The sequence below is a fragment of the Fukomys damarensis genome, unplaced genomic scaffold (assembly GCF_012274545.1).
Source record: "Fukomys damarensis isolate Sample0158 unplaced genomic scaffold, DMR_v1.0_HiC HiC_scaffold_13, whole genome shotgun sequence".
In the NCBI taxonomy this organism is placed as follows: domain Eukaryota; kingdom Metazoa; phylum Chordata; class Mammalia; order Rodentia; family Bathyergidae; genus Fukomys; species Fukomys damarensis.
Genome location: NW_022900925.1, coordinates 5,154,160 through 5,180,586, shown reverse-complemented (window position 1 = coordinate 5,180,586; position 26,427 = coordinate 5,154,160). Strand labels below are relative to the sequence as shown.

At 41.2% G+C, this 26,427-nt stretch overlaps 1 protein-coding gene across 2 annotated transcripts in view; it reads left to right on the top strand.

Annotated features, from left to right (window-relative positions):
- Arhgap44 (Rho GTPase activating protein 44) overlaps positions 1-26,427 on the top strand; it is an 87,496-nt gene that overhangs the window by 37,888 nt on the left and 23,181 nt on the right. For both annotated transcript variants that reach the window (XM_033762782.1, XM_033762781.1), the window contains exons 6-14: positions 4,949-5,017; positions 6,996-7,077; positions 7,497-7,624; positions 12,184-12,295; positions 12,688-12,769; positions 20,332-20,412; positions 23,136-23,249; positions 23,814-23,905; positions 25,659-25,839. In XM_033762782.1, the coding sequence (XP_033618673.1) occupies positions 4,949-5,017; positions 6,996-7,077; positions 7,497-7,624; positions 12,184-12,295; positions 12,688-12,769; positions 20,332-20,412; positions 23,136-23,249; positions 23,814-23,905; positions 25,659-25,839 (941 nt within the window). The remainder of the gene's footprint in view (positions 1-4,948; positions 5,018-6,995; positions 7,078-7,496; positions 7,625-12,183; positions 12,296-12,687; positions 12,770-20,331; positions 20,413-23,135; positions 23,250-23,813; positions 23,906-25,658; positions 25,840-26,427) is intronic.

Sequence of the window (26,427 nt, the reverse complement as noted above, 5' to 3'; positions counted from 1 at the left end):
CTTTGATTTTCTGAAGCTGGAGCATGATATGTTTATGTATAATTTTTTGGATATTTATCCTGCTTGATATTTTCTGAGTTTCCTGGATCTGTGCATGGTGTCTGATTATTCTGGAAAAATCTCAGTTATTGTTGCTTCAAATATTGCTTCTATTCCTTTTCTCTATTTTTCTGCTCTTATAGGTTGAGTGTCACCTACCCAAATGCTTGAGACTCAGCATGTTTTAAATATTGGATTTAAAAATTTTTGCCATGTACATAATGAGATATATTGAGGCCAGGACCCAAGTCTAAACACAAAATTGATTTACATTTCACATATGCCATATACAAATAATCTGAAGGTCCCTTAATACAGTATTTTTACAGTACCTGGGTCTTGACTGTGACCAATCACTTGAGATTAGGTGTGGAATTTTCTCCTTAGGATAACATGTAAGCATGCAGAAGAGTTGCAGATTTTAGAGAATTTCAGGGTTTGAATTTTCAGATTCGAGATTTTCAACCTACATATATATATATATATATATATATATATTTGGCACTGGGGAATCGAACTCGGGTCCTTGTGAGGCAGGTGGCAGAAACACAGAGCTAAACCCCCGGCCCTTAACCTGTATTTTTATTATGCTTATATTACATGGTGGTTCCAGAATTCTTGGTTATTCTGTTCCTTTTTCCCAGTCTTTTTTGACTTTGATTTTCAGCTTTGAACATTTCTGTTGTCACGACCATAAATCCAGAGGTTCTTTGCTCAGCTGACTCCAGTCTGTTAATGAGCTTATCAGTGGCATTCTTTATTTCTGATCTGCTGGTTTTCATCTCTAGCATGTGTTTGATACTTTCTTAGCATTTCCATCTCTTCTTCTGTTATCCATCCTTTCTCTTATGTTGTCTATTTTCTTTTTTATTATCTGCTTAAAGCCTGTAGTATACTGTAGGATCTTTTAATGTTTCAATACTTTTTTTTCATTGAGTTTATTGGTACATTTTAGGTATACAGTACAGTTTCATTCATTATTGGGATCTTGTACCTTTACATGACAGGTCTTGATTCTCATTTTTTCCCCTTGTAATATTTCATTTCTTAATCTGAATAATTCTAGCATTCCTGTCATATTGGGCTCTAGTTCTCCCCTACCCCATGGGGACACACACACACATACTGGGGCCAGGGCATTCACAGTGAGCTACATTCCTATTCCTATTCCTCTCTTCATTTTTAGACACAGTCTCACCAGATTGCTAAACTGCCCAGTCTGGGCTTGAACTTTTGATTCTTCAGCTTCAGCCTCCCAGAGTGCTGGGAGTATAAATATGCACCACCATTCCTGGCTGGTTCTTGTTCTTGATCAGGGTTAATCAACCTCTTTGATATGTGTGGGACTTGTGTTTTGATTTTTGCTTGTTTTTATTGTTGTTTGCTTATTCATTGGGGAGGGAGTGTTTTCCTTTGTTTTTTGGTTGTTAGTATAAAGTCATGAAGTTTAAGGTATTTTATTTAAACTCTTGCTGAAGAAAAACAACGAAAAAGATTGTATAATTTTGAGAAATGTTTCTCGATGGCAAAAAATCATTATTATAAACACGAATTATCTGAAATTAATTTGATTAACTGATTTGGTATTGTGGTAACTAGCTATAATTATAGTAAATTTTTTCAAAGAGTGATAAAAGGTTCCTAAAGTTAAATGTGGGAGGATTCTAGGAGCATTGAATCACTATCTCTTAAAGTATAACACAGGGCCACATAATTAAAATTTAGGTACTGTTTCAAAAATATAGACCATTTAGCGGGGAGGGGGAAGGTATTCCAGCCTAAAGAAAGCCTAAGTATATAAGAAATTTTTTCTGGTAAATATGACATTTCCAATCCATTGGTACAGTCTGTTCTATTCATGAACAATTCTGGGGCATTCATTTAACTCTTGAAAAAAAAAATCTTCCTGAGATAAATACCAAAATGAGTTCCAAATTCATTAAATATTTAAAAGTTATATTGTTTATTGCACATTTATATGCATATAGTGCTGGTTGAGAATTTATATTGCCAAAGGAGGAAATCATAAAGGAAAAAGTTTTAATAGGTAGCATACAAGATAAAAAGGCACATCTCCCCTAATGTGGTAATAATACTCCAGAGGCAGAAGGGAAATTGGGAGGAAATATTTGTATATGTAATGAAACCAACTGTCTCTTCAATTGAAAGAATTCTTACAAATCTTATTTGTAAGAAGATGAGGCCTCTTAGGAATGAAAAAATGCTGCCTATTGACAAGAAATTGACAATAGGTAATAAATGAAGTTGACAAAGATAACAAGTCTAGAAGAAAGGTAAAAATGCTGCCTTGACAAGAAATTGACAATAGGTAATAAATGAAGTTGACAAAGATAACAAGTCTAGAAGAAAGGTAACCCCTCATAAAGATAGAAATTAAAATCATTTTAATTTTGATTTATTTAGTGGTTAAGCAGAATAAAAGTCTTACTCTGGAAAACAAGCAAAACATTTGTAAATTATTCTTCATAGTATAAATGGTGATATTTCTGATTGCTGTTTGGTAGTATATTTCAAAAGCTCTGATGTCCCAATCATTATTATGGTTTTAAAATTTTTATTAACTATAAATATTATATAATCAGAATTAACTTTAACCGTGGAACTTATCATAGGGGAATAATCAAGGGATGGGTGCCAAATGTGTAAATGTATTTATTCAGGTATCATTATAATAGTGAAAAAATAGAAACACGATATCCAACAGTAGAAACACAAAGTTCATCCATATGATTAAATGTGTTTATCAGGGAGTAGTTAACCTACAGAGCAGTCTGGTTTCATTTTTGTAAACCATGCAATCATTGGACTGAATAAAACAAATACCCGAGTGCACCTGGCTCCATGCCATAGTGCTAATCTCTGCCTGGTGACATGACTAGTGCATTTGGTTATTTTATGTTTGTCTGAGTGTAGATTTGTTACAGAATCAGAAAACATGATTTTTAAAAGATATATCACAGTGTCATGGTTATTGACTAGATGAGTCTTTTCCACACTTCAAAAGAAAAAATTCAAATGATTTAGATAAATGGAAATTTGACTTATAGTTTCCACTTTAATTTCTTTCTTGCAGTATGGCTTGTTTGGAATTATACTATTGAGTTTAATAACACAGTAATCTATTCAGACCTGTGCAATCCTTTCATCTTCCTGCGGGTGGACACTGTGTTTTTCAAGGTCATCTGCCTGAGATGATCCAGTGTTGAGATGCTGTGGTAGATTTGATGCAGCATTTAGTCCTTCAGGGGCTCCCTTCCTTTCCTCTGTTGGGCAAGCCATTTTTATCTCTCAGCTCTTTTTTTTTTTTTTTCTGTCCTGAAATATCTCACAGCTGGCAGCTGCTGATGGATGCCTCCTGAAAAGGGCTGCAGCAGGATGAAACACAAGGTGCATCCAGACAAGACCCTTTCTCTCAAACCTTTGAGAGGATTGGCAGCCTTCAGAGACATTCATTTAAGGGGTCCTCCAGTGGCCTCAAGCTTATTTTATTCTCTGGGAGATTTGCCAGATCTGACCCCTAGTTTCCTTATCTGTTCACTTAACAGTTTAAGCCCCTTCTATTATGAATATTTTGAGGCAGTGGTCAACACAAAGATCCTTGAACTCTTGTCACCAGCTGATCCAAACCTAGACATACACTTCTCCATAGAGGTTTAGTTGAGACTTCTGTGTAACATCATGTTGGGCACCTAATCAGGTCTCAGTGAATGTTAATTTATTTTCCTCTGTCTTTGTTTTCTGCACCTGGACTAAGCATAGTGTCACCTCATCTGTGCTTTAAGTCCCTTGGAGAATAGATTTTCTCCTTTATCTCTGACTTGGCTCTGTTGCCTTGTATATAAGAACCTTGAATGATGTTCTCAGCCATCCCTTGCTTGTCACAGATCTTGGAAAAGAAACAATTTCTTCTGCACATCCAGTGTTCACACTGAGAATCAACTTCCTGGAAGAGGCTGAGGACTGCCAGGGTGGTGCAGATGGCTTGAGCTTTCGTGAAGCAGGCTCTTCCTGAAGCTCCTCTTTACTCTGTATCCTGGTCAGCTCTCCCATGCTGCTCTCAGGATTGCCTCAGCCTGTACACATGGGCTTTTCTCGACTGCATGCCTTCTCCAAGGACCCTAGGGGTCCTATGATTTGCATACATAATTTCAGAGAAGTGACATGCTTAATTATAGTTACCGACAGAGCCTACATCTTGCTCCAAATCTTCACTTACAGTGTGATGCTGTGAATACGTCTCTGGGGGGAAAATATTCTCTTTGGAGGATAAAACATTCCAGTTTCCAGTGTAGCATAAGGTCCCTCAAGCCTGAGAAAAGCTGACTGGTGAAGAAGTGTTGATGGCACTTGGCTTGTGTCCAATGTGGGGTGAGTCCAGTGTCTGAGTAGTCGTGAGTCAGCAGTCCTTTCCCTGGGCACCTGTCTCATCCGAGCTTTCTCCAAATTGCTGCATTTCATCTCTTCCCTACATGCTGATGATGACTGGTACTGAGAATGAAGGAGAGCAGGATTATAGAATGGCCAGAGAGAAGAAATGGTGGAGTGAAGGGAGCTATGCAGCACAGCCTGTACTGGGTGCTTGCATCAGAATGGTGGTAGCTGCAGAGCTAAATGGAAGTAATTTGCACATTGCTTCCTGACAGCAGCTTTGACTTTAACTGTCGATGTGGCCCGGGTGTTAAAAGCCTTGGAGTAGCCACTGGCATAGGTATACCTTTCAAATCACTCATTCTCTAGTGCCATGGTTGGAAAGCATCAAGTCTCCAGTAGGAAAACTTATTAAAATGAGATGAAACAGTGTTTAAATGCCCTTCTGTGATGTCTAGACTCAGGTATTAACCATCGGATTATTTATGTTTTACCATGGTTGTATATTCCTCTTGCACAGGACCAGCTCTCCGCTGACATGTACAATTTTGTGGCCAAAGAAATCGACTATGCAAACTACTTTCAAACGGTAAGGGTCCAGAAAGGTGAGATTGCAAAAAGTCTCCTGGCCAAAATCGCAGTGCAAACAGAAAGAGAATGTGGGCATGGAACTCTTGGTTGTTTACAGATAAGGGAGGAATTTGACTTTTCTGCTGCTGAATCATTCTGCCTTCTACTACTACTTGTCCAAATTTCTTTTTAAAATCTGACAATAAGACCCAACCTCATCCTCGAAAATCATTACCTCTCAGTTGTCTATGGCAGTGATTCTTAACTAAGAGAAGTTTTGCTTGCTTTCTTGGTGTACGTGTGGCGGTATGTGGAGACATTTTGGTTGTCATAGCTGAGGAGAAAGGTGGCACAGTATCTAGTAGATAGAGACCAGGCTTGCTGTGAAGCCCCTTGGAATGTCCAGGGCAGCTTCCAACAACCAAGAATTATCTGGCTCAAAATGTCAGTAGGACCAGGGCCGGGGATTTAACTCAGTGGTTCTGTCGCCTTCCTCACAAGCACAAGGACCTGAGTTCAATCCCTGGTACAAAAAAAAAAAAAAAAAATTCAGAATGTCAGTAGGACCAATATTGAGAAACTGGTGTATAAGAGTAAGGACCTGAGGAAATTAGGATGCTAACTACTTCACCTCTATTGTTTTTAATGTAGATTTGTGCCAGACAGTAGCAAGTAGGTAAACTATGAGTACTGTGGTCTGTTTGCCTGCCTCTTGTCAGTGAATGTAGAATTAAAGAGTTGAGAAACAGGAAGAAACAGAATCTGAGTCATGAAGACTTAAATAATCTAGCTCTGATAATTAGGAGGATAGCTGTTTACTACATAAATTCAAGGCAATAAAAAAAAGCATTGATAGAGAAATAACAAAAAGTAAACATGCGTACCTGCTTTTGAAGTTGAGAATAAAACACTAAAATATCTAAAAGCCTTTGAAAAAATGATCAAGAAAGAGATGGAATGACAAGGCAGGGGAGAGTAAAGAGGAACGAAGGAAAAATTTTGGCAAGTTTAAAATGCCTTGTGGAACATGACAGAATGACTGGGTTATTAGCAATTCTCCTGAATTGTCAGTCATGGTCCAGAGGTTCAGTTGTGTCCTACCCTGCAAAAAAGGAGATACATGTTACTTCCAACTTCGAAAATTTATTTTAAGCTTTTTTGAAGACTTTATTGCACGCTTTATTAGACTGCCTACCTGTCTTTCACATACCATTTATGTCAGTATTCTGGTTACTTTTTAAAATGCTGTGTTATTTTTCTTTGCTGTCACTGGACTTTTCCCTCCCTGATAACAGTTCGCACAGAGTGCTTCTTTCCCCTCCCCTCTAATAACATGCCCAGTTTGAGGACGGGAGAGGGAGATTCGGAAAGTGCACGAAGTGACTGCTGCTCATGGGTTTTCAGCGGCCCTTGTCAACATCACAGCTGTATTTTAAGTAAAGAGACGCTGACATAGGCCACCTGGAAGGAACTTGTTCTCTGGACCCCATTCCCACAGCCACAACAATTTTACCTCCCAGCATACTTGAAGAGAATAGTGGCTTGAGTCCTGTGTCTTTTGGTCTATTCTATATTAAAACTAATTTGATGTATATAGGTGAATTTAACCTGTACATCTTATAGGCAAATACATGTATAAATGTTTTGGATTTCTAAATTCTTTTCTATTTGTATCTGTCTATTTTTGTACCTCTCTGCTGCCTTTTGCTTTGAGAAAGGAGTACCAGATGTTGTGGCAGGTGACTAAAGGAAGTTCCCTAAGTCAGGTCCCAGCTCTGGGGAAGCTCCCCTGAGCCTTCACGGTTGTCCTGCTACACAACTTTGCATGCAGCGACTCCTCTATGACACAGGATAAAGCGTGCCCATCGCTGTAGGTAGACTGGAGGAAGGGGCAGGGAGGGGCTCCAGCTCCTTCCCCGTCAGCAAGCCCTTTCATACCACAGAAGCCTGTGTTCTTGTCCCTGCAAAGGGTAATGCTGGCCCTTGTGTTTTCTCAGCTAATAGAAGTGCAAGCTGAATACCACAGGAAATCACTGACACTGCTACAGGCTGTGTTGCCTCAAATAAAAGCACAACAAGGTAAGCGCATGCTTTAGGGGTGGGGGTGGGGGCTGCGGAGCTGCTTGCCCTCCAGATGAGACTGACTCCCTGTGTTTGTTCACCCTGCCACCCCTCTCTTGAAGGTCATGTTAGATGGGGTGACCAGAACTTCACAAGCTGCTGTTGATTCATTACAGTGAAGCCAAGAGTATCTGTGCTTACACACTATCTCTGTAGGGATGAATCAGTGTGGGTCACTTTGACTCCATCTTGCTGGATGTAGCTGGCCACCCATCCACCTCTGCTTTCCTGTCCATCATCCCTAAAACCACAAGAATGAAGATTTATTATTTCTTTGGTAGCCTCAGGAGAGTCTGGACAACAGGAAGAAGGAAAGATTTCAACGTGAGTGGCCTTCCAAGTCTCAGACTGACCCCTCTCTTGCTCCTCCCTCTCAGAAGCCTGGGTGGAGAAGCCTTCCTTCGGGAAGCCCCTAGAGGAGCACCTCACCATCAGTGGCCGGGAGATCGCCTTCCCCATCGAGGCATGTGTGACAATGCTGCTGGAATGTGGGATGCAGGAGGAGGTAGGATGGAGCCGGCCAAACAGCCCCAGAGGGTCTCCTCCCAGAGGCAGAGCCCGTGAGGCTTTCAGTCTTGTGTCATCCCCACTCCAGCTCCCTCAAATCCAAACATGTAGGCATGTAGGATATGGACCCTCTTTTGCAGACACGAACTGCTTTCTCCCATGAACCTTCACTTTTACAGGGAGAGTGGAGGATTGTGGGAGACTGATAGCGGCCAGACATGAGAATTATACGGCCATATTCTAGCCGTTGTTTCTTCATATTTAATATGATTTGATGATTTTGGCAATCTGCTGCTATTGCCATTACCACTAAGTACTATTGCTTCTACTACTACTATTCCAAATTCCTAATAATCTAATAATCTTCACCTCCTCCCTCACTTCACCTTTCTCCTCTTCTTCTCCCTTTTGTTTAGTAAGTTTTCTGATTTTCAAAATAGAGCTCTCAACCTTTTGGATCACAACTCTTTAATAGAGATCCGGAAAGTCTGATTAATAAAGATATTAGGAAGTGCTTTGCAAGAGCCCCGAGTTAAAACAAAATTCTATGAGAAATTGATGGTAGGTTTTTTTTGTTTTTTGTTGTTTGTTTTTTTGTTTTGTTTTGTTTAAATCATTTCCTGGGAGATAAATCCATCTTTAGTTTCTTCCATGGGCTATTTTAACATCGTTACTCCATCTTCCTTTGACCTGATCATCCAGTCTTTACTTATTTAGAGCATGTCATGCATTTATTTCTGAGCCAAGTATAAGAATGAGATATGGGGGCTGGGGATGTAGCTCAGGAGCACCGCACCTGCCTCACAAGTGCAAGGTCTTGAGTTCAATCCCCACTACCAAAAAAAAAAGAATGAGATGTGGGGTTTATAAAACTTACAGGGAGAAATGAGTGTAGCATCTATCCAGTAAGCCTGATTAATCCAAAACAGGCTATAATCTCTACATATTAGTTCAGATGGAGCATACTAAGGGCTGTGGAAGAGAAGAAAGTCAATAGACCTTCAAACCTGTATGGGTTGCTTCCTATATGTTAGACCCGTTCAAGATGCTGAATATTCAAAAAGGAATGGGGAAAAAAACTGGGTTTGGGGTTTTGTTGTTGTTGTTATTTTCTTTTGTTTTTACCATATTTTATGTGTCAACCATTTTTGCATTTGTTATAATTAAAAAAATAAAGTCTCTATAATCTACAAAAAACACTTTCATCGAGGGGGTGAGCTGAACTTTTTATTCCCCATCACTTATTTTTTAATTATGGAAAAACTTACATATTTAAAAATAATGAGCCTCCTATCTAGGTACTCTATAATCCAAAAAACACTTTCATCGAGGGGGTGAGCTGAACTTTTTATTCCCCATCACTTATTTTTTAATTATGGAAAAACTTACATATTTAAAAATAATGAGCCTCCTATCTAGGTCTTGGTCAATCTTATTTTATCTCTTTTTCCATTTCTGCCCCTAATCCCTGTCTTGGATATTTTAAAGTACTTTCAGACATTCTATCATTTAAAATGTTTTAGAACGTATGTGGTATGATCAACATATATGGTGAATGTTTAAACTATTTTAAAAAATTTAATACCATAAAAGAGACATTACCATTAATCCCCTCACAATGCTCCCCCTCACTTCAAACACACTTACCCCATGGCTCTTGCTACTTTCTGAAGCAGTTCCGGAAGCCTTCCTTGGTGAGTGTCTTTACAAGGTATGATCAAAAACCTAGTGAATACTGCTGCTAAGTGCCGTTCAGAGGAAAGGAAGGCTTCTGAAAACCTTACGGTGTGTCTTCCTCTGTGTTATTCTGAGATCTGGTACTGCATAACTTCCGGTGCTTCCTTAAAGTCAAAATGACCGTGAAAGGGGAACATTTTGCACCAATTCAGGACATGAAGGGACCCATGATGCTGCAACTAAAGATGAAAGGAAGAACGTCCAGAAGTGCTTCAGAGAGCGGCAGGAGGGATGGGAGGGGTGTCATGAGGATGACTAACGGCAGCGTGTCTCTTACGGTAGTACACGTATAAAAAATGTAAACATGCATCACATCTTTCAGTCACATCTGGTATCTCTGAAAGAAAGATATTTTAAAATGTAGCTACAATAGTATTACAGTGTTCAAATACTAGAATATTATAGCATTTTTATAATAATTTATTAGCGACATTAATGTCTAGTCAGTCAGTAGTTGAAGTTCTTGTGGAATGGTCTCTTGCCATCCCTATCTTTCCTTCTGATTTCTCTCTTTCCCTTTCTGCCTCTTTCTTTCCCTCCCTTCCTCTCTATCTCCTTCCCATTTTCCTTTTTCCATCTTTTCATTAGTTCTTTTCTTTTGGTAACAAATATGTTCAGGTTTACTGCACCTAGAAAAAAAATGTTCTTTCAGCTCATTGGCAACCTTAGGTTCCTTTCTAAGTTCATTGTTTTTTTTTTGCTGCCTGGTTTTCTTAAAATAACTCTCAAGATTTGTTGCTTGTTCATCTTTGATGCCACTTATTTAGCGATCTTACTCCTGTGGTGTCGCTTCTGTCCCCAACGTGGAGCTAAAACTGCTGTCCCAGGGAGCCCAGGTTGTCAGATCTGATACCCCGGTCCCTACCTCCTTTCTACACCAGTACCTGATGTTACTAATTTCACTGTCTTTGAAGCAGTGGCCGCCTGGGGTTCTAATTCCTTCTGACCAGAACGCAGGGCCTGCAGCGTGCTCTGTTAGACACTGCCGCACTCTCCCTGCCCCACTCTCCCTGCCGCACCCTCTGGCCAAGCCTCCCTGTAGTGCCATCATCCTCTCCTATAGCTTCACCTCAGCCTCTGTGAGGGTTCCTTCAGTGAGGGGGCTCCATTCCTTTGTTTGCTGTCATTCTTCAACATTCCCACGCACGTTTTCCTCTAATACCCTGAAAACTAGACTCACTGTTTCAACTGTCTTTCTCTTAATGGAACAGTGTTCTCTGAGTTACACAATCACAGTCCAAAGGCTTACATAGTATTTCCCTCCTTACCACAGGGGATATGTTCCAGGACTCCCACTGCATTCCTGAAACCATGGATGGCACCAAACCTTACATGTACTATGTTTTTTTTCTATACATATACACCTACAATAAATTTTAATGTATAAATTAAGTACAGTATGAGGTAACAATAATATCTAATAGAATGGTTGTAGCAATGCATTACAATAAGCTATTTAAAATTTATGAATTATGTATTTCTAGAATTTTCCATGGTATTTCCAGACTGCATTTGGCCATGGGTGATTAGAATTATGGAAAGTGGAAGTAGGGGCTACAATATCTGGAAACTCTGCCTCTTACCTGTGGCATTGTCTATCGCCACATACTCGGCTCTTCTTGCTTGGCAGTGATGTAGTTTTCTGAAGATCTAAACCATTCCTTTTCTGTCTGTAGTAGCAGCTTTGCAGATGCATTAGTCCACATATGTTTACAGACCTCCTCACACATAAGCCACAGAACTTTTAGACACGTGTTTATCTGAAACTCTCTCTTCTGAGGAAAAAGTGAGCCATTGTAGCAGGTCAGAAACTTAGTATTCCAGACCAGGAGCATTGTCCTCTAAAGGACCTTGAGGACTCCATGGATCTAGAAGATTAGAGGAGCAAGGGGAGTAGTCCACCAGCTCCTTTCTCAGTCTTGGGTTACATCACAATGCTCAGAGCTGACAGGGAGGGACAAACTGAGAGGGTTGCCTGTCTCCCTTCCCAGGGACTTGGAGGCTCCTTTCCAGCCCTGACCTCCATTTGTCTTTTTTTCTTACACCTCTGTCCTCCTCTTCTCTTTCTGTTCATAGCTTACTTTTGCTATCCAAAGTGCAGAGACTCATTTGGATGAAGTGGAAGCAGTTCTAAAATAACACTAAGAGAGGGGAGGAGGGGGTGAAGGGAGGGCAGGGACAAGGGGAAAAAATGAGAACCAAGACCTGTCATGTAAAGGTACAAGATCCCAATGATACGTGTAACTGTACTGTATACCTAGAACGTACCAATAAATTCAATGAGGAAAAAATAAATAATAAGTAAAATAACACTGAGTGGAACAAGGAGACTCCCTTATATACCAGCCCCAGTCTGCCCTTCCTCTGAGGACAGAGACTTTATTTGGTTCAAAGACTGTATATGGTTCTTTATCTGGAGCCTCTCAGTGTGTGTGCACACCTGCGTGCATATGCTTATATGTACACACACACACACACACACACACACACACACACCATAGGCCTTTCTGAACCATCTTGCTAGACCTCAACATCTGATCGTGTCTCAGTCAAATTATTCTCCAAAGTTTATCTCAAGTGTAAGAGAACAAAAAGCCTAATATACACCAGTACAACACACGAGTACAGTGAGCTACCCTGTCACTAGGCACTGAAAGCTGCCAGTTGCTTATGTCAGAGGGAGGAGACACAAAGTCACAGTACTGACATGTGGTGTTGGGTAAAATGCACATTGGAGGTTTTGGAAAACCTTCCACCTGTCTGTTCGCTGTGGAATCACTGGATTGCAGGCCATGCACTGACCATCTGTCCTTTTGGTAGGGCCTCTTCCGTGTAGCTCCCTCTGCTTCCAAGCTGAAGAAGCTGAAAGCTGCACTGGACTGCTGTGTGGTGGATGTGCAGGAATACTCAGCTGATCCCCATGCCATTGCAGGTGGGTGCCCATGGCCTCTGGGCAAGGAGGTGGTCTCGGCAGGGATTCTGGGGAAGGGTGAGCAAACGAACTGTAGCTCCATGTCAGCAACACCTGAGCCAGTGGCTTTTCTACATGCTCTAGTGTGTCCACACAGGGCCCAGCATTGTGCCTGGTTGCTCTGGCCCCTGGAAGATGAGGTCCTGTGAGAAATGGGGGCAGGAGGGGTCAAGGCAGTTTTCACCCAGGTCCCACTGCCAGAGCCCAAGCTCACTGATCTGAGAAGCCACTTTTGGATTTTGTCATGTTGCTTAGGGGGCAAATCTCTGGAGAAGCCCATGTAGATGATGCAGGCTAGTGTAACTTGTATCTTTTGTGCTATGCCTCATGGACACTGCTGTACTTATGCCCAGGAGCTTTGAAATCTTACCTCCGAGAGCTGCCAGAACCTCTTATGACCTTTGAACTCTATGATGAATGGATCCAGGCTTCCAAGTGAGTACCTTGTGTTGGGTTATCTTGTGGGTTAGCACTTACTGGGAAGTGACAGCTGTCCCTCAGTGTCTGAACCACTGGTTCCAGGATGACTGGATGCTCAGGTCCTGTATGTGTAATGTATAGTATTTACAAACAACCTATACACATCCTTTCATATATATTACATTACTTATAATGCCTAATACAATTAAATGTTATGTAAATAGTTCTTTGACTGTATTGTTTAGGGATTGATGACAAGAAAAAAAGTCTGTCCATGTGTAGTACAGGTATAACCATCAACATCATGCATCGTTCACCGTCCATTACCTTTGGCGGTGATTTGATTATCTCTGATGAGGAACCACCAAAGCAGAGGACTGGCTGTATTTACTGAAATTATGGAAGTATTATAACCTGGATTCTAGCATCTCCATTTCTTGATGCCAATCATGAAGGAAGGCTTTTATGTGTTACCAAAGAGACATACCCAAGGATGTTGATTGCAGCATTATTTGGGATGGCAGAAGTCTAGAAGGCACTAGAGGTCCATTGGATGAAGTGAGTGGAGAGGGAATGGTTTAAGAAACTATAATGTATGCACCTTGTGACATACTCTGGAGCAGTTAAAAAAAAGTTAAAGCTATTTGAGCCAATTTGAAAAGATGCAGAGATTTATTGTTGGGTAAAATAAAGCAAATTGATAAGGATGCACACAATATTCTATATTTGTAAAAAGAAAAAAAAATCCCTAACATACTCAAAATATTAGAATTTCAGGAATGCCTCTGTACACATAGAAGATGGTTCTGGAAAGGCTCACTCAGGAGACAGCAGTGATAAGAAGAAGAGTGGGGCAGAGAATGGGTGGGGCTCTTTGCCCTCAACTGTAATAGGAATATTTTAGCAACAGCTACTTGATAGCATAAAAGCATAACATGTGGGCAGCACACACTGTCCCACACTCCTAAAGATGCGCCTACGGGACAGGAGCAAAGCCCAGGACCATAGTGGTAAATTGGGGTGATGGAGAATAAAGAGAGCAGACAATGGGGCAAAGCTATAGGCAAAGCCACCACCCAGTCACGTGCTGCCACTCTGAAGTGTGGTCTTCTCCTGCAATTCCGGGCTTCTTTCCTCAGCTTCTACATGCATTAGGAAGGTATTACATGTTCTCTTTGGCCATGGGTAAGAACTGTTTTAAGTAAATGCTATTATTTGGAGTAATCTAGTTTAACAAGTCGGTAGATTCGTAGAGTGAGGAAATAGGCAACAGTGGGGCAGGAGAGTTGGCACCACAGTGGTACAGACAAAGGCAAAGGTCACCCAGGCAGAAGAGACGAAGGAGAGAGATTTTTCTGAGAGAAGGCCGGGAGCAAGTAGCTACTTCAGCAAGATGCCATGAACAGAATTTCTAGAACTCTCTAATCGTGGAACTTAGTCATCAAGGACAGCCAGCTTATCCTCTCAGAAAGAACCCTGGAGAGTGTATCTGACGCAGATAACAATTTTTGATGAATCTTTTAAAGTTTTTAATTGCTACATCATGATTGTGTAAATTTATGGGGTACAATGTGGTATTTGAATACACGTATACATTGTAAAATGATGAAATCAGGATAAGTAGCATATCCATCATCTTGGACTTGTACTATTGATCTTTCTACTTCTTGAAGGACTGGGGTCTAAAAGAGACTCAGAACTGGCAAGCAAAGCCAAACTTGAATGCACAGTCAGAGAAACTCCATGTCAATCAGATTATATAACACCTTTTAAAGTGCGTTTTTTTAAAGGCTGGCTGAATATGCCATACTCTTTTGTCTCATTGTGATGATTGAATGATTTCCGTGATGTTATTAGTAATTGGTACCATTTGTTGAGTGCTGATTAGCGACTTGACATTGCTCTAAGCTCATTATACATCTTTAACTTAATTTTCACAACAACTATATGAAGCAGATTGTGCATTCCCCCGTTTTACAGATAAAGACTTTGCAGTATAGAAAGGGTACGTAGTAGCAGGATACTTCCTAGCTAATACATGGGAGAATGAGAATTTGAATTCAAGGATCCGCGGTCTAGGGGTCTTTTGCTTACCCAGAGCACTTTATACCTCTCTAGAAAAAACTGATGGGCTAGTGAAATCATAGTCTTTGGTGGAATCTGCCCCCTTTTTAAACTCAATATATAAAATTTGATGCTATAAAGTTAGGAGGAGGATAGCTCAGTGTGCCATAACCTGAAGACACTCTGGTTTCTTCACTTGAAAAGGCGGGTCTCCATTATGAAACAAGAATGATCCAGATGACTCAAAGTAGTCAGTGTCTTTGAACCAAGGATAAACAAGGACTCTTTTGTGCCACTGGATGATGAACATCTAAAGCCAAAGACTCTTGGGGATGATGGTACCTGCCCTTTAAGGCCACATCATATGAAGGAAATAATTTTACCTAGAACAGTTGTTCCCAAACTTCTGTGTACATTAGAGTCCCCTGGAAAACTTTTTAAAACAGCAGGCCTGGTGCCATTTTTCAGATATTTGGGTTGAATTGGTCTGGGTTCTGTGGATAAACCAGGACCCTTTGATGAAGCTGAGTATCACCAGAGGGTAGCACTCACCTTCACAAGACGTTGTACTATAGGAAACTCAGCTGGGTGGACACAGGCATGTCTGCCATGGATGGGACATCCAGGAGTCAGGACGAAGCAAAGGCTAAATTAGGGATTGGCTGGACACTACAAGATAGTCTAAGCACAAATCTCCGCAGGCCACATAACCAAGTGTTTCCATGCTCATGTATTCAGATTAGAAGCTCAGAAGCACCGAGGAACTGATCAGTGACTGCACAAGACGCAAAGAGTGAGGGGGCGGGGGGACCTCCAAGTCTAGGAGACCCTTCCCAGTAAGGAAGCATTGGAGTCTTTTCCCTGGTATGATTCTTCCTTGAAACTTCTGCCCTTTCAGCTCCTGAGGATTTGGACCTCACCTTAAATATCATCTCCCCAGAGAGGACCTTGCTGACAGCCCAGTGAAAATCAGCAAGCAGTCGTGATTTGTGTCATCCTCTCTATTCCTCTGCATCACACAAATGATGGAGATGTGAGGCTGTGTCTGTGCAGCTGGTTAAGCCACAAGCTACTCTGGTGATTTATACTTCCAAACCCTTAGGATGGCGCCTTACACACCCTGGGGAGCTTAGTGCACCTTTCTTGGTTTTCATTAAATAAAAGGATGAGTGCCATCTACCCTTAGTCAAAGACAAAATAACTATAAATTCAGTTTAAAGATCTCATCCGTTGTTGGATTCTAGAATTGGACAGCAGGTCCTTCCATAGAATGGGTGTTCCCTAGAATGTCCCCCAAAAGGCTCACGTGTTCAGAGGTTGAGTATTTGGACGGTGGCTGGATTATGAGGTGCTGTACTCATCAGTGGGTTGTGGTTAGAAAGTGGGGTCTGGTTTAAAAAGTCCAGTCACTGAGGGTGTGAGCTGGAAGGGCATAGCTTCCTCCTTGGCTCCTCCGTTCAGTCTTGGCTTCCTGGCTGCCACACCATGAACAGCTTTCTTCCACCAGACCCTCCTACCATGCACTTTCTACTTGGAGCCAGCCGAGTGGAGACTGACTCATCTAAAAACCAGGAACCAAAATAGACCTCCCCTCCTTTAAGTTGTGGGTATCAGATATTTTGTCTGCAGTGTCCAGGAAAGTGACTGAGACAGCAGGTGAGATTGGTTTTATAGGAAGAAAAGGCTAAAGAAGCAGAAACAAAGAGTAAACTGGTCATTTCAAAGTGACTCCTCCAAGACTAACAGAAGGGACTTCCTTGTCATGCTATCTCAGGAGAAGTTGGCCTGTTCTGATTGCTGTGAATCTCCTGCTTTTGAAAAACTGGACTTCGCTAAGTTCAGTTTAATTTTGATACTCACCACAACTGAGCCCATTCTGGCCTGATCTGGTCTGGTCTAGTTTTGTCTGCTGAGATCCAGGACCTGAGGCCTGTACAAAGCAGTGGGCTGTCATTAACTGTGCCTACCATCTACTAAGAAAGGTTGAGCAGCAGAAAGAAAAGTGGGGCTGAGTTTCATGAAGATGCCTCAGCAAATGACACAAATGATTAACAGTAACAGCAACATCTGCTGAAAATGCCAGCATTTAATTTTGTTCATGAGCTTTTAATGAACTAGCAAAAGGCTGGTCATTTTTTACAGACTCTCCTTTGCACTGCTCGAACCAGCTCTATGAGGGAAGTATTGTTAGGAACCCCACTGTAGAGAGGAAGAAAGTGAGGTTCATAGAGGCTGAAGAATTGGCACAAGATCACAATCAGGATGGAGCTGGGTCTCGTCTCCCTGCACAGCCCCACTTTAGCCACAGATGCTGTCTGTTACTTTTCATTTCTAAGCAGAATGTTTGGTTTCCACCCTGGTCTCCTAGTTAAAGTTCCATGTGCAGAATGCCTGGCTCTTTCTCAAGGTTGAAACAAGAGGAAAGAATATTTCTCCCTTTGTTCTGGATTGATACAGCGACCTCAGGATACCCAGCCCAGGCCACATCCCTGGGCCTCATCCACAGGACTTAGTGTGTATTAGTGTTAATCTTTCTGTTGTTCAGGAAAAAAGGTTCTTTGAGTGTGGTGCTTTCCTATAATGTAGGCCTTGATATAGATTTAGGTAAAAATGTTGTCCCATACAATAAATATTATAAATCTGACTTGGTCAGGGTGTATGATCTTCTTGATGACCCTCTGTATTCTGTTTTCCAGTATCTTATTGAGGATTTTTCCATCTATGTTGATTAGGGCGATTGGCCTGTAGTTCTCTTTTTTGGTTGGGACTTGCCCTGGTTTTGGAATCACAATTAGACAAGAGAAAAAATAAAAGCAAGAAAGATAGGAAAGGAAGAGGTTAAACTGTCATTATTTGCTGATGATATGATACTCTACATAAAAGAGCCAAAAAACTCTACCAACAGACTTCTGTGCTTCATTGACAGACTCAGTAGAGTAGCTGGATACAAAGTCAACACTCAAAAATCAGTAGCCTTCTTTTACATAAATAACAGACACACTGAAAGTGAAGTTAGGGAAATAGTCCCTTTCACAGTAGCATCCCAAAACATGAAATATCTAGGAATCAATCTGACAAAAGAAGCAAAAGTCCTCTACATTGAGAACTACAACACTCTGAAAAAAGAGATCAGAGAGGATATAAGAAAATGGAAATACATCCCTTGTTCCTGGGTAGGAAGAACCAACATAGTGAAAATGGCCATGCTTCCACCAAAACTTCTAGACAGATTCAGTGCAATCCTGATTGAAATCCCAACACTATATTTCACTGAACTAGAGAAAATAATCCAAAAAATTCATTTGGAACCAGAAGAGACCTAGAATAGCAAAATCAATTCTAGGCAACAGAGACATGGCAGGGGTATCACAATCCCTGACTTGCTACACTATACTACAAAGCCACAGAGATTAAAAAAAAAAAAAAAAAAGCATGGTACTGGCAAAGAAACAGACCTGAGGATCAGCCGAATAGATTGGAAGATACAGAAACAACTCCAGATGTATTCAGCTACCTCATCTTTGACAAAGGAGCCAACCATCCTCACTGGAGGAAAGATAGCCTCTTTAATAAATGGTGTTGGAAAAACTGGATTTCAACTTGCCAGAGATTAAAACTAGACCCATATCTTTCACCATGCACTAAACTAAAATCCAAGTGGATTAAAGACCTAAATATTAAAACAGAAATACTAAACTTTCTGGAAGATAAGTTAGGTAGAACTCTTGAAGATATTGGCATAGGGAAAGACAATAAACAAATCCTCAGTAGCATGGAAACTAGCACAAAGAATCAACAGTTGTGATCTCATCTTTTTAAAAAGCTTTTGCACTGCAGGAAAAATCACACACAGAGCTAAGAAACAAACTACAATGTAGGAAAAGTTTTTACCACTTGTTCCTCACGCAAAGGTCTACTATCTAGAATATATAAAGAACTCAAAAAAAAAAAATCAGACCCCTCAAATATAAGACCCAGTTCAAGAATGGCCATTTGAAATGAACAGACATTTCTCAAAGAAAGAAGTAAAAGCAGAAAATATGCAGATGAAAACAACATTGAGATTACACCTCACCCTAGAAGGAATGGCTGCTATCAAGAAATCAACCAATAACAAATACTGGCAGGGTTGTGGGGAGCAAGGAACCCTTTTTCATTGTTGGTGGGAGGGCAGACTGGTACAACCACTATGGAAATCAGTGTGGAGGTACCTCAAACAACTAGAAGACCCATTTGACCCAGCTATTCCTCTGCTGGGTATCTTCCCAAAAGAATCATGCCACAGTGATATATGCCATGTTTATAGTGGCACAGTTTGTAATAGCTAAAACTTGGAACCAGCTCAGTTGCCCATCAACTGGAGACTGGATAAAGAAGATTTTTTTTTAATATAAAATGGAGTACTACTCAGCCATAAAGAATGAGAAACTAGAGATATTTATAGCTCAGCGGATGCACATTGAGGCCATATTCTTAAGTGAAATTAATAAGACATACATGTACAAATATGGAATAGTTTCTCTGGTGTGAAAAACTAAAAGTGTAAATAAGGATGAAAAGGTTTAATTGATATTGTGTAATTGGAAGAAAAGGTCTAAAAGAATAGAGGAAGTGAGAGGGGTAGGGGAAAGGTAAAAAGGGACAAGAAAAAATATGAGAAGAGGGAAAACATGGAAACAAAATCTTTGTAAACAGGGAAGGGGGTGGAGGGGGTGAAGGGAGGGCTGGAAATGGGGGAAAAATAAGAACCAAGATAAGTCATGTAAAGGTACAAGATCCCAATGATGAATGTAACTGTACTGTACACCTAAAATGTACCAATAAACTTAATTTTAAAAAAGATAAATAATTATAGAGAGAGAGAGAGGGAGAAGGAAAAACCTAAATGGTCTTATAAGAAACCCTTATACATAATAGGCTTTATAAGTAAAAAAGCTGTTACAGTAAATCACTTTGTTCAGTGAAAAATCTTTCAAATAGTTGAAATTACCTATTCTCTGAGTTATATCTTCAAAGGTCACATTTCTTTATGTCTGTATAACTTACTTATTCAAAGATTATTTATTCAGCATCTGTTATCTGCCAGACGTGGAAGAACTTCATATGCAGGGAGTAGTGTCCATTGAGGTGGACCACAGGTCCTCACACTGAGCAGGTAGAGTTAACTCCCTGACTTGCTTTCTGTATCCTGTTAACCCCATAGTCCTGCACTCCAGGCTGTGTCTCTGGCCTCTGCCCTCCTACCTCACGTGCTAGCCTGGCACATTCACCTGAGATATGTGATGTGCACGGAGGAACTTGTGTTAAAACAGCACAGAATAGGACAGAAAAAGAGCATAGACAGGGAAATATGGTACCCAAACATTTTTAATAATAATAGCTTGCTAATGTGGTCAGTCACAGTGGGTTGGCTCCTTACCATTCAGTATGAAGATAACTGGCTAGTTAATGTAAAAGGCAATGAGATTTCACTGATTCATGCCCTCCCATGGCTTTTTCTATCAATTTCCCAGTATCCAGGAGCAAGACAAGAGGCTTCAGGCTCTCTGGAATGCTTGTGAGAAATTGCCTAAGGCCAATCATAACAACATCCGGTAAGTAGGTCGGCGAGACACATGGATCAGGGTCATTTTAAGTCACAGATACAGTTTCCTGAGTAAAAGGTCCAGTAGCTAGCATGTACAGCATTTTGTGGTGGTCCATGTGATCATGTGTGTTCTCAGCCTCAAACATGTGAGATAAGGCAGAGATAGTTATTAACATTTTTTAGATAAGGACATAGGCTCCAAAAAGCTATAGCATATTGGAGACTACCTAAGTAACCAACCATAGGGCAGTTCAGATAAGTTCTTTGATTTACAAAGAGCAGTGCATGATGCAAGCATCGTGCATATGTGTGTGTGTGTGTGTGTGTGTGTGTGTGTGAGTGGTACAAGAGATTGAACCCAGGACTTGCACACTAAGCTACATCTTTAGCTTGCTTGCTTTCTTTCTTTCTTTCTTTCTTTCTTTCTTTCTTTCTTTCTTTCTTTATTTATTTATTTATTTTAATTGTGAGGAGTGTCAGTGAGTTGCCGCATTGTCCAGGCTGGGCTTAAACTTGTGATCCTCCTGCCATAGCTTCCCAGAGTGCTGAGATTACAGGCGTGCACCATCATGCTGCGCTTGCAAATATCTTAAATAAAAAAATAGATGCTCCTGGATACACAGAGAAACTAACTAGTACTGGGGCTGGAGGGGGACAGATGTGTCAGTGGAAGAGAAGGCGGGGGGAGTGGGAGAATGTGTTCCTTTGGTTATGAGACACAGCTGTTTCTACATGTTCATCTTTCACTTTTTCCTACTTCTCTGCACTGGGGACCTTTTCCTATCCCTGTTCTGTTCCTCCACCTCCTGTTTTCTAACCCCTCATCTTGCCTGTGCCTCTCCTGGCCCTGCCATCGCTCTTCCCTGCTCCTTAGGATGCAGAGTTTTAGCTTCAGTTCCTGCTGCCATCTGCCTGATTATATCTGTTTTCCTGTTAAAAATCCCAAGAGCAGCGGTATGGCAGATTCTCAAAAACCGTACGAGCTGGCACTCCCCAAAGAATTGAAAGCAGGGACCTGATTTTTGTGCATCCATGTTCAAAGCAGCATTATGAATCAAAAGTAGAAGTAACTCAAGTTACTTCAGACAAAAATTAGATTACAACTATAGTATATGTACGTAATGGAATATGAAATTCTGATTCTTGCTACAGTGTGGATGGATCTTGAGTAAATGATGCTAAGTGTCACCAGCAGACTCAAAAAAGCAAACGCTTAAGATTCTACTCATAGGAATTATCTGGAATAGCCAAACTCATAGAGACAGAAAGTAGAATGGTGGTTGCCAGAGTTTGTGGAAGTGGAGAGCTCTGAGGTTATTATTTAATGATACTGTTTCAGTCTGGAAAGATGAAAAAGTTGTGAACATGGATGGTAATAGTGATGCTTGTCTAACACTGTGAATATTCTTAATGCCACTGAAATGCACACCTGCAAAATGGGTTAAAATGGTTAAACTCATGTATATTTTTTCTACAATTAAAAGAAAATCCCAAAAGCAAAATCCAGTCAGTACAGCTCACCACATGTTGATGACCAGAGCCTTTGGTCACTGGCCAGCCTAAGGATTGAGTGCTCAGCTGTTCCACATCCTGGTCCAGTCCTGTGTGGCCTCTTCATGGGTAAAACATGGTTGGGAGAAGTTGTGCATGGTGTTGACACAGTACATTGCATAGTGACTGCTTGGTAGTATTCCCAGGGGGAAGCTGACAGAGATGGGGAGAAAAGCCCTCCAAGGAAGTTACTTTATCATGATCCAGGCAAAATGGGCTTAGGATCACAGATCCTCTGTGACTGAGAGCCCTGAAGAGGACATATGCCCCTCTGGATCCTGAAGAGGTGTGAGGGCCTGGCGGCACCCTCGTGTGCCAGGGCTAACTTTTGTGCCCAATTTGTATGTATTTCTTCACTGACTCTTTTTAATAATAAATTTATTGAGATGACATTTAGATGCCATTGTGCTTTTTTTTAAAGTATGCCATTTTGTGGCTTTTAGTACATTCATAGAGTTATGCAACTGTCAATACTATCTATTTTAGAGCCTTTTCATCACTGTTGAAAGAAACCTAGTTCCTATTAGTATTCATTCTTCATCCCCTTAGCCCCTAGCACCTATCGCTGTATAGCATTTCATATTTATCCATTTATCCCTTGATGACATTTCAGCAGTTTCCACTTTTTGGCTATGATGAATAATGCTGCTCTGAACATTTACATCCCAGCTCATGTGTGGACCTACTTCTCTCAGGTAGAGCCATAGGTGTAGAATTGCTAGGTCATGTGCCAAGTCTGTGTTTAACATTTTCTTCATTGAGTCTTTCCAGAAAGCTGAGAGTAACTCCAGTGGGCATTAGCCCTCATGTGTAAATGTCTGTGCTGACAGTACCCAGACACTTTCTCACCTCTGCACACAAAGAGGAAAGCAGATGATAGAGTTTGACAAGAGGGAAGAAGCTTAGTCATTCTATACTAAGCTAAGAGGAAAGATGGAGACTTTTCTTGGCTAATGTTTGCTGAAGCAAATGTTGACCTCTGCCTTGGAGATCTGAGTGTACTTTTGGAAAGAGGATACAGAGTTCCCACTTTCTGACACATGATACATCTTCATTAAATTGTGGGGTGTTTGAGTTCTGGTATCAGTAAGATGTGCTACACGAGAGATGTTTCTATGCAGTCCTGGGAAGCATGGCTAGTGTCAAGCCCTAGTTACATCTGACCCTTTCTTCTTCCAGGTACTTGATCAAGTTTTTATACAAGTTGTCAGAATATCAAGATGTAAACAAGATGACTCCCAGTAACATGGCAATTGTCTTAGGACCCAACCTTCTATGGCCACAAGCAGAAGGGTGAGTATGGGGAAAAGAGGTCTGGGGTTGCACAGGTGGGGCTGGATTGCCAGGCTGCAGATCATTACCAGCCTCAGTTATGTTCCAAGTCCTAGTTATTCATGTCTTAGGCTCAGAAAGAGGCGCAGAGGTCTGAAGTAAGAGCCTTCTCTGATCTAATCTGAGTCAGCATCAGGATGAAAGGAAGGTGGGAAGGGATGTGATGACACCAGACAAGGCAAGCTCTCTCAGGCCCCTCACTCTGTCCTAAGAAGATACCTCCCAGTGTCAGGACTGGGAGGGATGGAGGACTAGAGAGACACAAGAGTTGGAAAGATGAGCCTGGCAGTGATGAGAGTCACACCTCATGTTGGAAGTTCCTTCATGGGAATTGCTCATTTCCCTTGGAGTTGTCCTCATTCAGAGAGGTGAAGTGTCCGTCCCAGAGAAAGCCAACTTACAAGTTTGGCCTGCAGAGTTCCAGTCCATGGCCCCTTCTCAGTTGAGTGGCCAGAGGACCGGAAGTTTCTCACCTTGCCTTGGCTGGTAAACCCCCAACCCCACCCTCCTGCTCCATGCTTGCAGGAACATCACCGAGATGATGACCACAGTTTCGCTGCAGATTGTCGGGATCATCGAGCCCATCATCCAGCATGCGGACTGGTTCTTCCCTGGGGGTACGTGACAGCATCCTGGTAGGGGAGGGGACAGAGGCGGGAGCAGGAAGACTGCTGTGAGCCTGGAGCATTTGAAACGTAGTACCACTGCCCCCAGGCTTCTTTGGGGTTCATTGTCAATCTTCCTACACACACAATTAACATGCCCAGAAATGCAACCGCGTATTAGAGTCCTGGCAGCTTCCTTCTCTCTTATCCCTGCCTGAAGGAAGTTCCTCTAGGTGTGCAGATTGTCCTGGTCTAATGTCCATTCATGGTTTCTTCAAGTCCATGGAAAGCTGCTACAGAAAGGAGAGAAAGTTCTGCTCCAAACTTTCACTTTATAGATACAGAGGGACACGTGAGGTATTTGCAGACTTTGATTCAGGTCTCACAGATCACTTTGGTGCTGGTGGTGGTGGTGGTTGTTGTTTTGCTGCCCTAAGCTATGCCTTCTACACTACCTTTAAGTACACATAGGTGAGGCTCAAGGCAGTGAAATGCTGTTTTCAGCCTGGCTCAAAACTGAGCTCTCAAGGCAGCTTCTTCTAAGGGAGTTTCAGAGATGTTCTGAACCATGTGCACATAATTGCAGAAGTATGTCTCTCAGTAGTGGAAGTTTTAAAGAGGTAGCAGTTGTTACACTAAATTTGGTTTGTACCCTATGAAAATCAATACTGTACCTTACGTGGAATAAACGTTACAGGTCAGCCTTTAGCTGTACAACAACAACCACTCACTCACATGAGAACAAAATGGTAATAATTCTGTGATAATGGTAATAAATCAGTGCTGCTTAGGTCAAAGAAGCTTAATTGTCTTTCTTTCACCCCATTTTAACCGTGAGTTGCTTATCTCCTAAGATGACTTTGATGACACAAAGTCAGATAAATTTAGGAGATCGAGGTAAAGCAATAAAGGAGACAGAGTGGAAGACAGTAATTCTGTGGGTCCTGAGGATGAGCTGATTCATTACTGTTGTGGGTAGACAGGCAGAGTTGTGCGGAACTCATCCATTCTCTTTGCTGGGTAGGGATGTGTCTATCTGAGAACCAACAGATACCTTAGCAAACACTCATTCTTTCTAACCTCTTCAATTGGTTTTCTTTGTTTTTACAATAAGATATTGTTATCATTCACAAACATTAATATTGGCTCCTATTATATTTTCGGGACTAATTCCCCTGGCCAGAACCACTCAAATAATGTTAACCAACATTAATAATGTTAACATTATTACAATGTTAACCCACATTGTTTTCTTTCAGCAGTTTTGCTGTTTTCCTGCTTGAATTAGGACAGTTCAGAAGTTTCACTCCAAAGCATCACATTCAAAAGAGATGATTTTGTCTTTTTCAGAAAGTATCCATCTGTTCTTGTTTCATTAAGTTTTAGGTCTTTAAAAGCACAAATGGACATTATTAACATGTTCCCACTGTTGGTACATGTGTGACTCTCCCTCCGGGTGGCCCAGGACAGTCCCATTAGGGGGTACAAGCTCCCCAGTGGGACACCCATACAGCTCAGCAGTGAGACATGAGAATCACAGCCCCATCATGAGCGTGTTAAATGCCAGTCTAGATTATCACATATCTTCTCTTCTTTGGCTTATTAGTAAGATGAATTATACTAGTGGGGCGAATTCATATTCATCGCTTCGTATAGAACTGGAGGGTAGATTTTTCCAGGGGTGAAACATGGAGTAGAATCTCTCTCCTGTCCAGCAAAGTGTAGCATATCAAGATCCTGTGTGTCAATTCTTTCTTCCCCGCAGAGATAGAATTCAACATTACGGGCAATTATGGGAGTCCAGTACATGTGAACCATAATGCCAACTACAGCTCGATGCCCTCCCCAGACATGGACCCTGCTGACCGGCGCCAGCCTGAGCAGGCCCGCCGGCCACTCAGTGTTGCCACGGATAATATGATGCTGGAGTTTTACAAGAAGGATGGGTATGAACTAGTAATCCCTTCTTCTGTGTTGGGGATTGGGAAAGCTACGGGGAGGTGGTGAAATTGACAGGAGGCTTCACTTACTCTCTGCAGTTTGGGTGACTTGGTCGCAGTGAAGCCATGACCTCGTTTTGATGTTTTTGTTGGCCCTGTCTGAGATGAGTGTCTTTGGCTTACTTCTTTTGAGCCATAGGTAAATACTGCATTCTTAGTGACACAGTTGTGTCAGAAATGATTAGTTCCCTTCCAAAAATATAAAAATCAATGCTTATGTATAAAAGTATGTAAGCACTTTGTTTTGACTCAAAATGTATGAAAGGGAAGCTATGAGGTGTAGTTCTGTGGTAGAGCATATAATCATGTATACTCAAATTTTAGTGACTATTTGCACTGTTTAGGAGCATCTACACATAAGCAGTATCTTTAATGTATTGTTTAACATCACTATTTTCAGTTGCTTTAAAGCAGAAAAAAACACTAAACCTTGATGTCCAAGTATAGAATTTTTCTAAGATTTTTTTAAAGATACTTTTCCTCTTTTTTATTCAACTCATACCTACTTGGATGCAGTTAAGAGACTCACAAATT